Source organism: Hyla sarda, chromosome 1 (genome assembly GCF_029499605.1).
Source record: "Hyla sarda isolate aHylSar1 chromosome 1, aHylSar1.hap1, whole genome shotgun sequence".
NCBI classification, from domain to species: domain Eukaryota; kingdom Metazoa; phylum Chordata; class Amphibia; order Anura; family Hylidae; genus Hyla; species Hyla sarda.
Window position 1 is genome coordinate 494,768,693 of NC_079189.1, and position 14,304 is coordinate 494,782,996.

General features: G+C 47.9%; 1 protein-coding gene across 1 annotated transcript in view; it reads right to left on the minus strand.

Moving 5' to 3' along the window:
- The window catches only part of LVRN (laeverin), a 158,100-nt gene that overhangs the window by 53,663 nt on the left and 90,133 nt on the right, over positions 1-14,304 (minus strand). Inside the window, exon 6 of the mRNA XM_056537403.1 lies at positions 5,189-5,302. Within this exon, the coding sequence (XP_056393378.1) occupies positions 5,189-5,302 (114 nt within the window). The remainder of the gene's footprint in view (positions 1-5,188; positions 5,303-14,304) is intronic.

The window sequence follows — 14,304 nt, forward strand, 5'->3', positions numbered from 1 at the left end:
TGTATATGATAACTGGAAATTTTGATCCCTCCAGCAGATGCCTCCATTCCTCAAGCGCCAATTTAATGGCCAGTAGTTCTCGGTCCCCGATGGAGTAGTTTCTCTCCGCCGGAGAGAAGGTCGTAGAAAAAAAACCACAAGTAACAGCATGCCCGGAAGAATTTTTTTGTAGAAGGACAGCTCCAGCTCCCACTGAGGAGGCATCTACCTCCAATAGGAAGGGTTTAGATGGGTCAGGTCTGGAGAGCACGGGAGCAGAAGAAAAGGCAGACTTGAGATGTTTAAATGCGTCTTCCGCTTGGGGAGACCAGGACTTGGGATTGGCATTTTTCTTGGTTAAAGCCACGATAGGAGCCACAATAGTGGAAAAGTGTGGAATAAATTGTCTGTAATAATTGGCGAACCCTAAAAAAAACGTTGGATAGCACGGAGTCCGGAGGGGCGTGGCCAATCTAATACAGCAGCTAGCTTATCTGGGTCCATTTGTAGTCCCTGGCCAGAAACCAAGTATCCTAGGAAAGGAAGAGATTGACATTCAAAGAGACATTTCTCCATTTTGGCATAAAGTTGATTGTGTCGAAGTCTCTGAAGAACCATGCGGACATGCTGGCGGTGTTCTTCTAAGTTGGCAGAAAAAATCAGAATATCGTCCAGATAAACCACAACACAGGAATATAAGAGATCACGAAAAATTTCATTAACAAAGTCTTGGAAGACGGCAGGGGCGTTGCACAGGCCAAAGGGCATGACCAGATACTCAAAGTGTCCATCTCTGGTGTTAAATGCGGTCTTCCATTCGTCCCCCTCCCTGATGCGGATGAGATTATAAGCACCTCTTAAGTCCAGTTTGGTAAAGATGTGGGCACCTTGTAGGCGATCAAAGAGTTCCGAGATAAGAGGTAAGGGGTAGCGGTTCTTTACTGTGATTTTATTAAGTCCGCGGTAATCAATACAAGGACGTAGGGAGCCATCTTTTTTGGACACAAAAAAAATCCAGCTCCGGCAGGAGAGGAGGATTTGCGGATAAACCCCTTTTTTAAATTTTCCTGGATGTACTCTGACATGGCAAGAGTCTCTGGAGCAGACAGAGGATAGATTCTGCCCCGGGGTGGAGTAGTACCCGGGAGGAGGTCAATAGGACAGTCATAAGGCCTGTGAGGAGGTAAAGTCTCAGCTTGCTTTTGGCAAAACACGTCAGCATAGTCCATATAAGCCTTAGGAAGACCGGTTACAGGGGGAACCACAGGGTCACGGCAGGGAGTACTGGGAACCGGTTTAAGACAGTCCTTGAGACAAGAAGTACCCCAGTTCTTGATTTCTCCTGTGGACCAATCAAGGGTTGGGGAATGGCGTTGAAGCCACGGTAATCCAAGAAGAATTTCGGAAGTGCAGTTGGAGAGGACCAAAAATTAAATTTTTTCGTGATGAGGTCCGATGCACATTAGGAGAGGTTCCGTGCGGTAACGCACGGTACAGTCCAATCTTTCATTGTTAACAGAATTGATGTAGAGGGGTCTGGCGAGACTGGTCACCGGGATGTTGAACCTGTTGATGAGAGAGGCCAAAAAAAATTTCCTGCAGATCCGGAATCCAAGAAGGCCATAGTAGAGAAGGAGAAGGTAGAGGAAGATATCCGCACATGCACAGTAAGGCGTGGAGAAGCAGAGTTGACATCAAGAACTGTCTCACCTTTGTGCGGAGTCAGCGTACGTCTTTCCAGGCGGGGAGGACGGATAGGACAATCCTTCAAGAAGTGTTCGGTACCGGCACAGTACAGGCACAGATTCTCCATGCGGCGTCGTGTCCTCTCTTGAGGTGTCAAGCGAGACCGGTCAACTTGCATAGCCTCCACGGCGGGAGGCACAGGAACGGATTGCAGAGGACCAGAGGAGAGAGGAGCCGGGGAGAAAAAACGCCTCGTGCGAACAAAGTCCATATCCTGGCGGAGCTCCTGATGCCTTTCGGAAAAACGCATGTCAATGCGGGTGGCTAGATGAATAAGTTCATGCAGGTTAGCAGGAATTTCTCGTGCGGCCAGCACATCTTTAATGTTGCTGGATAGGCCTTTTTTAAAGGTCGCGCAGAGGGCCTCATTATTCCAGGATAATTCGGAGGCAAGAGTACGGAATTGGATGGCGTACTCGCCAACAGAAGAATTACCCTGGACCAGGTTCAGCAGGGCAGTCTCAGCAGAAGAGGCTCGGGCAGGTTCCTCAAAGACACTTCGAATCTCCTTGAAGAAGGAGTATACAGAGGCAGTGACAGGGTCATTGCGGTCCCAGAGCGTTGTGGCCCATGACAGAGCTTTCCCAGACAGAAGGCTGACTATGAAAGCCACCTTAGACCTTTCAGTAGGAAACTGGTCCGACATCATCTCCAAGTGCAGGGAACATTGCGAAAGAAAGCCACGGCAAAACTTAGAGTCCCCATCAAATTTATCAGGCAAGGATAATCGTAGGCCGGAAGCGGCCACTCGCTGCGGAGGAGGTGCAGGAGCTGGCGGAGGAGATTGTTGCTGGAGTTGTGGTAGTAGCTGCTGTAGCATCATGGTCAGTTGAGACAGCTGGTGGCCTTGTTGCGCTATCTGTTGCGACTGCTGGGCGACCACCGTGGTGAGGTCGGCGACAACTGGCAGTGGGACTTCAGCGGGATCCATGGCCGGATCTACTGTCACGATTTGGCTGGCTGGAGGTGGATCCTCTGTGCCAGAGAGGGATTGGCGTGGACCGTGCTGGTGGACCGGTTCTAAGTTGCTACTGGTATTCACCAGATCCCGCCGCAAAGCGGGATAGTCTTGCAGCGGCGGTAGCAACCAGGTGGTATCCACCAGCAACGGCTCAACCTCTCTGACTGCTGAAGATAGGCGCGGTACAAGGGAGTAGACAAGATCAAGGCCGGACGTAGCAGAAGGTCAGGGCAGGCAGCAAGGATCGTAGTCAGGGGCAACGGCAGGAGGTCTGGAACACAGGCTAGGAACACACAAGGAAACGCTTTCACTGGCACAATGGCAACAAGATCCGGCGAGGGAGTGCAGGGGAAGTGAGGTATAAATAGGGAGTGCACAGGTGAACACACTAATTAGGCCTGCTGCGCCAATCAGTGGCGCAGTGGCCCTTTAAATAGCAGAGACCCGGCGCGCGCGCGCCCTAAGGAGCGGGGCCGCGCGCGCCGGGACAAGACTGACGGAGAGCGAGTCAGGTACGGGAGCCGGGATGCGCATCGCGAGCGGGCGCCTCCCGCATCGCGAATCGCATCCCGGCTGAGAGAGGTATTGCAGCGCACCCGGTCAGCAGGTCTGACCGGGGCGCTGCAAATGCGAGGATGTTGCGAGCGCTCCGGGGAGGAGCGGGGACCCGGAGCGCTCGGCGTAACAGCCACTTACTAGCTCTGCGGTCCAGTCCCTCTATACAACTGAATTAGTGTCCTTTAGGTGCTAATAACATTGACATTCTGAGTGCCAGCAGGAAGAAGAAAGTGCTTGTGTGGTGTCCCAGCACCAAAGGCTGTCCTGTGGGCTGCAGATCTCCTCGGGCATGTCTGCTGCTCTTGTGTTGGGCCCACTGTGAAAATGTTATACTGTATATTATGTTCAAGCACTTTATTACGTTCACTGTGTTTACTGCATTTTATGTTATTTATGTACTGTACCTTTAAAGGAGAGATGCAGTGATAATCAGGTGATCCTGTCTGCCCAATGGGAACCCCTAAATTCTCATGTATATAGTGTAGGGGGGGGGGGAGATGCCCCAGTTCAGAGTCTAGCTCCAGTCTAAGTTCAGCCTAGAACTGTATGCTGAGAACAGCATGGAAAGGAGATGGAAGACATGTATAGTGCATACTAAAGGAACCCTAAAGAAAACATCTTCTCAAGTCAGCCCTTCTGCAATTGTTCCATCGTACAGCGGGGAGCCAAGCCCTGGCGGTGTTTATAATTGGACCTTGTTAGGACCCTAGTCAGTGTGGGATATATTCCAGTCTCATATCTCAAGTCTCAAATCTAAAGTCTGTATCAATCAAGTGGGTGAAAAGCACTATAAGTCCCAGCAAGGCAACAGGGCTCCTAAGAGGTACACTTCATCCCTTCTACTCTGCTCCGTATTGTGTGTTCTACCATCTACACCTGCTCAGTAAAAGACAGTTATCCATAACCTGGCGTCGTTGTGTTTCTTACCCCCATGTCTGGCCAGAGAGAAGCTGTCTTCACCTCGGACCATGTATAGGCCAACATTGCCCTGGCATCACGAAGTGATAGGAATTCCTTGCACCCACGTGTCACCCCCACTTGCCTTCCTGCCCTGCCACTCAGTGGTTTCTGGGGGTGTTGGAGCAATTAGCGCTGCATGCATCCACAGCTGTCAGACCTAACCAGATGAGGCCAGAGCAGTACGGTAGCCAGGACCAGTGAGTATTATCAATAGGACAGCTCATTTAAGGTCAGTGTACCCCAATCTGTGGTTTTCCAGATGGTGCAAACTGACAACGCTCATCATGTCTTGCCTCCAACATCTGGAGAGCGATCATAGCATTGGTAGCCTGTTGGCACAGTTCATTGGGGCATGGTGACACAGATCATTAGGGCATGGAGGAGGCGGGGGGCAAGCGGAACTTTTGCTTCAGGGCCCACGAGCCCTCATCTAAGTCTATAAGGAACGTATTAGATTTCACTTTGAACAATTAGTCTGGTTACTTTTACGATCTAGCTGCTTTATTGTAGCTTTCCCTTTTACATTTGTAGATCCAACTAAATATGTGATATGTATTATTTCAAAAGAGGCACCTCTATTTGAGATAATAAAGCTGTGCAATAACTAATAGGGACAAGGTAGCACATCTTTTGGAGAAGAACATATTTGCATAGAGCCTAGCAAAACATCACATGGTTCTTGGTTCTTCACATTGCTGTCCAAAACATCCCGGTGACTTGTATTTTCATCCCTGTGATCTCAAATGACAATGAAGTGTAGCTAACAATATAACTTAACCCCATAAGAGCTAAAATAACCCAATTCTGTATAAAGCATTATAAATCCATTAGCCTTAAATGAAATTATGAAAGTAAGTTGCCATATTGAAATTCATTATCGAGAGAAATGTCATATGATAGACGTATTATTCACTCACATTGGAGAAAGCCACAGACCCCTACATTTAAAGCATATCACCATTGATATGAATGTATGATGCTTACCAATTTCAGCTTAGGGTCAATGAAACTGGCACCAATGTATTCAAAGTAAGAGGCAAATCCTTCATTTAGCCAAATGTCATTCCACCACTTCATAGTAACAAGATTTCCAAACCACTAGAAAAGAAAGAAATATAAAATGACATTGCATGATTTATTCTTACAGACACTTTCTATAGCTTCAAACAAGAGGGGAAAAAAACATATACAGAGTTTCATAAACATATGTGTCAAGTTGCCCATAAGTATATATTACTAGCTGAGTACCCAGCGCTGCCCGGTTTTTCCTATCTAATCCTTGTGGAGGAGGAAAAGCAAATCCTGTCATGTGCTGTCCTCAAATACTGACCCCATATCCCCTCCTCATATCCCGACCCCAAATCCCCTCCTCTTATTCCGACCACATATCCCGTCCTCATATACCGTCTTCATATCCCATCCTCATGTCCTGTCCTCATATTTTGTCCTCATATCCCATCCTCATATCCTGTCCTCATATCCCATCCTTATATCTCGACCTTATATCCTGTCCCCATATTCCGTCCCCATATCCAGACCTCATATGCCATCTTCATATCCTGACCTCATATTCTGTCCTCATATCCCGTCTTCATATCCCATCCTCATGTACCGTCCCCATATCCCGTTCTCATATCTAATCCTGGTTTCTATTCCTCATATCCCGTCCTCTGGTGGGGCTGAGTTGTGATGAAGATATTGTAAACTAAAAATAAAAGGGATGTGGCTTAAAGGGTGGGCGTGTCATTTCAAGAAAGGGCATGGAATGCAGGGAGGGTGTTGCTTGCCAGCGGGACTGACGTATTTACTAGGAGATGCAGAGCGTAGCTTGTGGAGCAAGGTACCAGAAGTCCCATATACTTGTATGGGACTGGAAACAAAAACCCCATCCTTCACATAAGGGGGTCGGTTAAGGTTAAATTAACTATTATATATTTTTATTTGACATATAAGTAAATATGACCAAGTATTAGCGAAATATCTCCAGCCATACTAAAGTTATGCTGGAACATACATTTCCCATAGAATTGCATTGGTCTTTAAACAAAAACCCTGACCCTCGCAAATGGGGGGTATATTTTTAGTGGACATATAAGTAACATCTGACAGAGTATTGTAGAAATATCTACAGCCATTTAGAAGTTATGCAGTAACATATATTTTCCACAGACTTGTATGGGACTTTAAACAAAAACCTTGACCCTCGTAAATTGGGGTGGGTAAGGGTTAAATTACCTATCCTATGTTTGTTGTTGGCATATTAGTTACATGTGTACCAAGTTTCATGGTGATATCTTTAGCCATTTGGAAGTAATGCTGGAACATACACACACATACATACATTATTTTCACAAACGGTAAAAGGAAAAAGACCCCCAAATTTTGTAACACAATTTCTCCTGAGTACGGAAATAGCCCATATGTGGGCGTAAAATGCTCTGCGGGCGCACAACAAGGTTCAGGAGTGAGAGCGCACTATGCATATTTGAGGCCTAAATTTGTGATTTGCACAGGGGCAGCTGATTTTACAGCGGTTCTTACATAAACGCAAAAAAATAAATACCCACATGTGACCCCATTTTGGAAACTACACCCCTCACGGAACGTAACAAGGGGTACAGTGAGTTTTAACACCCCACAGGTGTTTGAAGAATTTTCATTAACCTCTTAAGGACTTAGGGCGTAAGTGCACGCCCTAAGCCTGGTCCCGGTGTGAAAAACGGGGTCACGCCGTGACCCCGCATCACACTGGGTCGGTCCCGGCTGCTAATCATAGCCGGGACCCTGGGCTAGCAGAGCGGCATCAATCGGTGTGCCGCGCGCTGTTAACCCTTCAGACGCAGCGATCAAAGTTGACCGCCGCATCTGAAAACGAAAGTAAACGGTTCCCGGCAGCTCAGTCGGGCTGATCGGGACATCGCGATAAAATAGCGATGTTCCGATCAGCTGGGACGCAGGCGGAGGTCTCCTTACCTCTCTCCACGGCGTCCGATCAGGGATTGATTGCTCCAAGCCTGAGCAACAGGTTTGAGCAATCGAGCCCCTATCTGACTGATCCCTGCAAAGCTATGGCTTTGCAAGGATCAGCATAGGAGATCAGTGTATGCAGTGCTATAGCTCCCTATGGGAGCTATAACACTGCAAAAAAAAAAAGTTAACAAAAAAAGTTTGAATCACCCCCCTTTTCCCATAAAAAACCTGTGTAAATAAAAATAAACATATGTGGTATCGCTGCATGCGAAAACGTCCGAACTATGAAAATATATCGTTAATTAAATTGCACAGTCAATGGCGTGCGCGCAAAAAAATTCCAAAATTCAAAATAGTGTATTTTTGGTCACTTTTTATATTTTGAAAAAATGAATAAAAAGCGATCAAAAAGTCCGATCAATACAAAAATGGTACAGATAAAAACTTCAGAACACGGAGCAAAAAATAAGTCCTCAAACCGGCCCGTATGCGGAAAAATAAAAAAGTTATAGGGGTTAGAAGATGAGAAGTTTTTACATGTAAATTTTCCTGCATGTAACTATGATTTTTTTTCCGAAGTACGACAATATCCAACCTATGTAAGTAGGGTATAATTTTAACCGTATGGACTTACAGAATAAAGATACGGTGTTATTTTTACCGAAAAATACACTGCGTAGAAACGGAAGCCCCCAAAAGTTACAAAATGAAATTTTTTCTTCAATTTTGTCGCACAAGGATTATTTTTTTTCGTTTTGCCGTGAATTTTTGGGTAAAATGACTAATGTCACTACAAAGTAGAATTGGTGGTGCTAAAAATAACCAATTTGTAGCCCCATTTCTTCTGAGTAAGAACATACCCCATATGTGGATGTAAAGTGCTCTGCGGGTGCACTACAATGCTCAGAAGAGAAGGAGCACCATTGGGCTTTTGAAGAGAAAATTTGTCCGGAATTGAAGGCCACTTGTGTTTACAAAGCCCCCCTGGTGCCAGAACAATGGACCCCCCACATGTGATCCCATTTTGGAAACTACATCCCTCATGTAATTTAATAAGGGGTACAGTGAGCATTTACGCCCCACAGGTGTCTGACAGATTTTTGGAACAGTGGTCCGTGAAAATGAAAAATGTAATTTTTCCTTTGCACAGCCCACTGTTCCAAAGATCTGTCAAACGCCAGAAGGGTGTAAATTCTCACTGCACCCCTTATTAAATTGTGTGAGGGGTGTTATTTCCAAAATGGGGTCACATGTGGGGCGGGGGGTCCACTGTTCTGGCACCACGGGGGGCTTTGTAAACGCACATGGCCCCTGACTTCAATTCCAAACAAATACACTCTCCAAAAGCTCAATGGCGCTCCTCCTCTTCTGAGCATTTTAGTTTGCCAGCAGAGCACTTGACATCCACACATGGGGTATTTCAATACTGAGAAGAAATGGGGTTACAAATTTTGGGGGTCATTTTCTACTATTACCCCTTGTAAAAAATTTAACATTTGGGGGAAAAACTGCATTTTAGTGAAAAAAAATTTTTTTTTTCATTTACACATCCAACTTTAACAAAAAGTCGTCAAACACCTGTGGGGTGTTAAGGCTCACTTTACCACTTTACCCTCTGAGCATTGTAGTGCGCCAGCAGAGCACTTGATGTCCACACATGGGGTATTTCCATACTCAGAAGAGATGGGGTTACAAATTTTGGGGGGCATTTTCTCCTATTACCCCTTGTAAGAATGTAAAATATAGGGGAAAACCAGCACTTAAGTGAAAAAAAAAAAAAACTAATTTACACATCAAACTTTACCGAAAAGTCATCAAACACCTGTGGGGTGTTAAGGCTCACTGTACCACATTCCTTGAGGGGTGTAGTTTCCAAAATAGTATGCCGTGTGTTTTTTTTTTTTTGTTTGTTTGTTTTTTTGCTGTTCTGGCACCAAAGGGGCTTCTTAAATGTGACATGCCCCCCAAAAACTTTTTCAGAAAAACTCACTCTCCAAAATCCCACTGTCGCTCCTTCCCTTCTGAGCCCTCTTGTGCACCCACAGAGCACTTGACATATACATATGAAGTATTTCCTTACTTGAGACAAATTGGGTTACACATTTTAGGAAGATTTCTCTGCTGCTACCCCTTGTAAAAATTCAAAAACTGGGTCTACTGTTACGCCGAGCGCTCCGGGTCCCCGCTCCTCCCCGGAGCGCTCGCTACACTCCTCTCACTGCAGCGCTCCGGTCGGTTCCACGGACCCGGGGCGCTGCGATACCGCCTCTGGCCGGGATGCGATTCGCGATGCGGGTAGCGCCCGCTCGCGATGCGCACCCCGGCTCCCGTACCTGACTCGCTCTCCGTCAGTTCTGTCCCGGCGCGCGCGGCCCCGCTCCCTAGGGCGCGCGCGCGCCGGGTCTTTGCGATTTAAAGGGCCACTGCGCCGCTGATTGGCGCAGTGGTTCCAATTAGTGTTTACACCTGTGCACTTCCCTATATCACCTCACTTCCCCTTCACTCCCTCGCCGGATCTTGTTGCCTTAGTGCCAGTGAAAGCGTTTCCTTGTGTGTTCCTAGCCTGTGTTCCAGACCTCCTGCCGTTGCCCCTGACGACGATCCTTGCTGCCTGCCCCGACCTTCTGCTACGTCCGACCTTGCTTCTGTCTACTCCCTTGTACCGCGCCTATCTTCAGCAGCCAGAGAGGTTGAGCCGTTGCTAGGGGATACGACCTGGTCACTACCGCCGCAGCAAGACCATCCCGCTTTGCGGCGGGCTCTGGTGAAAACCAGTAGTGACTTAGAACCGATCCTCTAGCACGGTCCACGCCAATCCCTCTCTGGCACAGAGGATCCACTACCTGCCAGCCGGCATCGTGACAGTAGATCCGGCCATGGATCCCGCTGAAGTTCCTCTGCCAGTTGTCGCTGACCTCACCACGGTGGTCGCCCAGCAGTCACAACAGATTGCGCAACAAGGCCAACAGCTGTCTCAACTGACTGTTATGCTACAACAGTTACTACCACAGCTCCAGCAACCATCTCCTCCGCCAGCTCCTGTACCTCCCCCGCAGCGAGTGGCCGCTTCTGGACTACGACTATCCTTGCCGGATAAATTTGATGGGGACTCTAAGTTTTGCCGTGGCTTCCTTTCCCAATGTTCATTACACTTGGAGATGATGTCGGACCAGTTCCCCACTGAAAGGTCTAAGGTGGCTTTCGTAGTCAGCCTGCTGTCTGGAAAAGCCCTGGCTTGGGCCACACCGCTCTGGGACCGCAATGACCCCGTCACTGCCTCTGTACACTCCTTCTTCTCGGAAATTCGAAGTGTCTTTGAGGAACCTGCCCGAGCCTCTTCTGCTGAGACTGCCCTGTTGAACCTGGTCCAGGGTAATTCTTCCGTTGGCGAGTATGCCGTACAATTCCGTACTCTTGCTTCTGAATTATCCTGGAACAATGAGGCCCTCTGCGCGACCTTTAAAAAAGGCCTATCCAGCAACATTAAAGATGTTCTGGCCGCACGAGAAATGCCTGCTAATCTTCATGAACTTATTCACCTAGCCACTCGCATTGACATGCGTTTTTCCGAAAGGCGTCAGGAGCTCCGCCAAGATATGGACTCTGTTCGCACGAGGCGTTTCTTCTCCTCGGCTCCTCTCTCCTCTGGTTCCCTGCAATCTGTTCCTGTGCCTCCCGCCGTGGAGGCTATGCAGGTCGACCGGTCTCGCCTGACATCTCAAGAGAGGACACGACGCCGCATGGAGAACCTCTGCCTGTACTGTGCTAGTACCGAACACTTCCTGAGGGATTGTCCTATCCGCCCTCCCCGCCTGGAAAGACGTACCCTGACTCCGCACAAAGGTGAGACAATCCTTGATGTCCACTCTGCTTCTCCACGTCTTACTGTGCCTGTGCAGATGTCTGCCTCTGCCTTCTCCTTCTCTTCTGTGGCCTTCTTGGACTCTGGATCTGCAGGAAATTTTATTTTGGCCTCTCTCGTCAACAGGTTCAACATCCCAGTGACCAGTCTCACCAGACCCCTTTACATCAATTGTATAAACAATGAAAGATTGGACTGTTCCATACGTTTCCGCACGGAGCCCCTTCTAATGAGCATCGGATCTCATCACGAGAGGATTGAACTTTTGGTCCTCCCCAATTGCACCTCGGAAATTCTCCTTGGACTTCCCTGGCTTCAACTTCATTCCCCAACCCTGGATTGGTCCACTGGGGAGATCAAGAGTTGGGGGCCCTCTTGTTCCAAGGACTGTCTAAAACCGGTTCCCAGTAACCCTTGCCGTAACTCTCTGCTTCCTCCAGTAACCGGTCTCCCTAAGGCCTATATGGACTTCGCGGATGTCTTCTGCAAAAAACAAGCGGAGACTCTACCTCCTCACAGGCCTTATGATTGTCCTATCGACCTCCTCCCGGGCACTACTCCACCCCGGGGCAGAATTTATCCTCTCTCTGCCCCAGAGACTCTTGCCATGTCTGAATACGTCCAGGAGAATCTAAAAAAGGGCTTTATCCGTAAATCCTCCTCTCCTGCCGGAGCCGGATTTTTCTTTGTGTCCAAAAAAGATGGCTCTCTACGTCCTTGCATTGACTACCGCGGACTTAATAAAATCACGGTTAAGAACCGCTACCCCTTACCCCTCATCTCTGAACTCTTTGATCGCCTCCAAGGTGCCCACATCTTTACTAAATTGGACTTAAGAGGCGCCTATAACCTCATCCGCATCAGAGAGGGGGATGAGTGGAAAACAGCATTTAACACCAGAGATGGACACTTTGAGTATCTGGTCATGCCCTTTGGCCTGTGCAACGCCCCTGCTGTCTTCCAAGACTTTGTTAATGAAATTTTTCGTGATCTGTTATACTCCTGTGTTGTTGTATATCTTGATGATATCCTAATTTTTTCGGCCAATCTAGAAGAACACCGCCAGCATGTCCGTATGGTTCTTCAGAGACTTCGTGACAATCAACTCTATGCTAAAATTGAGAAATGTCTGTTTGAATGCCAATCTCTTCCTTTTCTAGGATACTTGGTCTCTGGCCAGGGACTACAAATGGATCCAGATAAACTCTCTGCCGTCTTAGATTGGCCACGCCCCTCCGGACTCCGTGCCATCCAACGTTTTTTGGGGTTCGCCAATTATTACAGGCAATTTATTCCACATTTTTCTACCATTGTGGCTCCTATTGTGGCTTTAACCAAAAAAAATGCCGATCCCAAGTCTTGGCCTCCTCAAGCGGAAGACGCCTTTAAACGACTCAAGTCTGCCTTCTCTTCGGCTCCCGTGCTCTCCAGACCTGACCCATCTAAACCCTTCCTATTGGAGGTTGATGCCTCCTCAGTGGGAGCTGGAGCTGTCCTTCTACAAAAAAACTCTTCCGGGCATGCTGTTACTTGTGGGTTTTTTTCTAGGACCTTCTCTCCGGCGGAGAGGAACTACTCCATCGGGGATCGAGAGCTTCTAGCCATTAAATTAGCACTTGAGGAATGGAGGCATCTGCTGGAGGGATCAAGATTTCCAGTTATTATTTACACCGATCACAAGAACCTCTCATACCTCGAGTCTGCCCAACGGCTGAATCCTCGTCAGGCCAGGTGGTCTCTGTTCTTTGCCCGATTTAATTTTGAAATTCACTTTCGGCCTGCTGATAAGAACATTAGGGCCGATGCTCTCTCTCGTTCCTCAGATGCTTCTGAAATTGAACTCTCCCCTCAACACATCATTCCTCCTGACTGCCTGATTTCCACTTCTCCAGCCTCCATCAGGCAAACTCCTCCAGGAAAGACCTTTGTTTCTCCACGCCAACGCCTCGGAATCCTCAAATGGGGTCACTCCTCCCATCTCGCAGGTCATGCGGGCATCAAGAAATCTGTGCAACTCATCTCTCGCTTCTATTGGTGGCCGACTCTAGAGACTGATGTGGTGGACTTTGTGCGAGCCTGCACTATCTGTGCCCGGGATAAGACTCCTCGCCAGAAGCCCGCTGGTTTTCTTCTTCCTCTGCCTGTTCCCGAACAACCTTGGTCTCTGATTGGTATGGATTTTATTACTGACTTACCCCCATCCCATGGCAACACTGTTATTTGGGTGGTCGTTGATCGATTCTCCAAAATGGCACATTTCATCCCTCTTCCTGGTCTTCCTTCAGCGCCTCAGTTGGCTAAACAATTTTTTGTACACATTTTTCGTCTTCACGGGTTGCCTACGCAGATCGTCTCGGATAGAGGCGTCCAATTTGTGTCTAAATTCTGGAGGGCTCTCTGTAAACAACTCAAGATTAAATTAAATTTTTCTTCTGCATACCATCCTCAATCCAATGGACAAGTAGAAAGAATTAACCAGATCTTGGGTGACTATTTACGACATTTTGTTTCCTCCCGCCAGGATGACTGGGCAGATCTTCTACCTTGGGCCGAATTCTCGTATAATTTCAGAATCTCTGAATCTTCCTCCAAATCCCCGTTTTTCGTGGTGTACGGCCGTCACCCTCTTCCCCCCCTCCCTACCCCCTTGCCCTCTGGTCTGCCCGCTGTGGATGAAATTTCTCGTGATCTTTCCATCATATGGAGAGAGACCCAAAATTCTCTCTTACAGGCTTCTTCACGCATGAAGAGATTCGCGGATAAGAAAAGAAGAGCTCCTCCCATTTTTTCCCCTGGAGACAAGGTATGGCTCTCCGCCAAATATGTCCGCTTCCGTGTCCCTAGCTATAAGTTGGGACCACGCTATCTTGGTCCTTTCAAGATTTTGCGCCAGATTAATCCTGTCTCTTACAAACTTCTTCTTCCTCCTTCTCTTCGTATTCCTAATGCCTTTCATGTTTCTCTTCTTAAACCACTTATCATTAACCGTTTCTCTCCCAAATCTGTTCCCCCCACTCCTGTCTCCGGCTCCTCGGACATCTTCTCCGTCAAAGAAATTTTAGCATCTAAAAAGGTCAGAGGGAAAACCTTCTTTTTAGTGGATTGGGAGGGTTGTGGTCCTGAAGAGAGGTCCTGGGAACCTGAGGACAATATCCTGGACAAAAGTCTGGTCCTCAGGTTCTCAGGCTCCAAGAAGAGGGGGAGACCCAAGGGGGGGGGTACTGTTACGCCGAGCGCTCCGGGTCCCCGCTCCTCCCCGGAGCGCTCG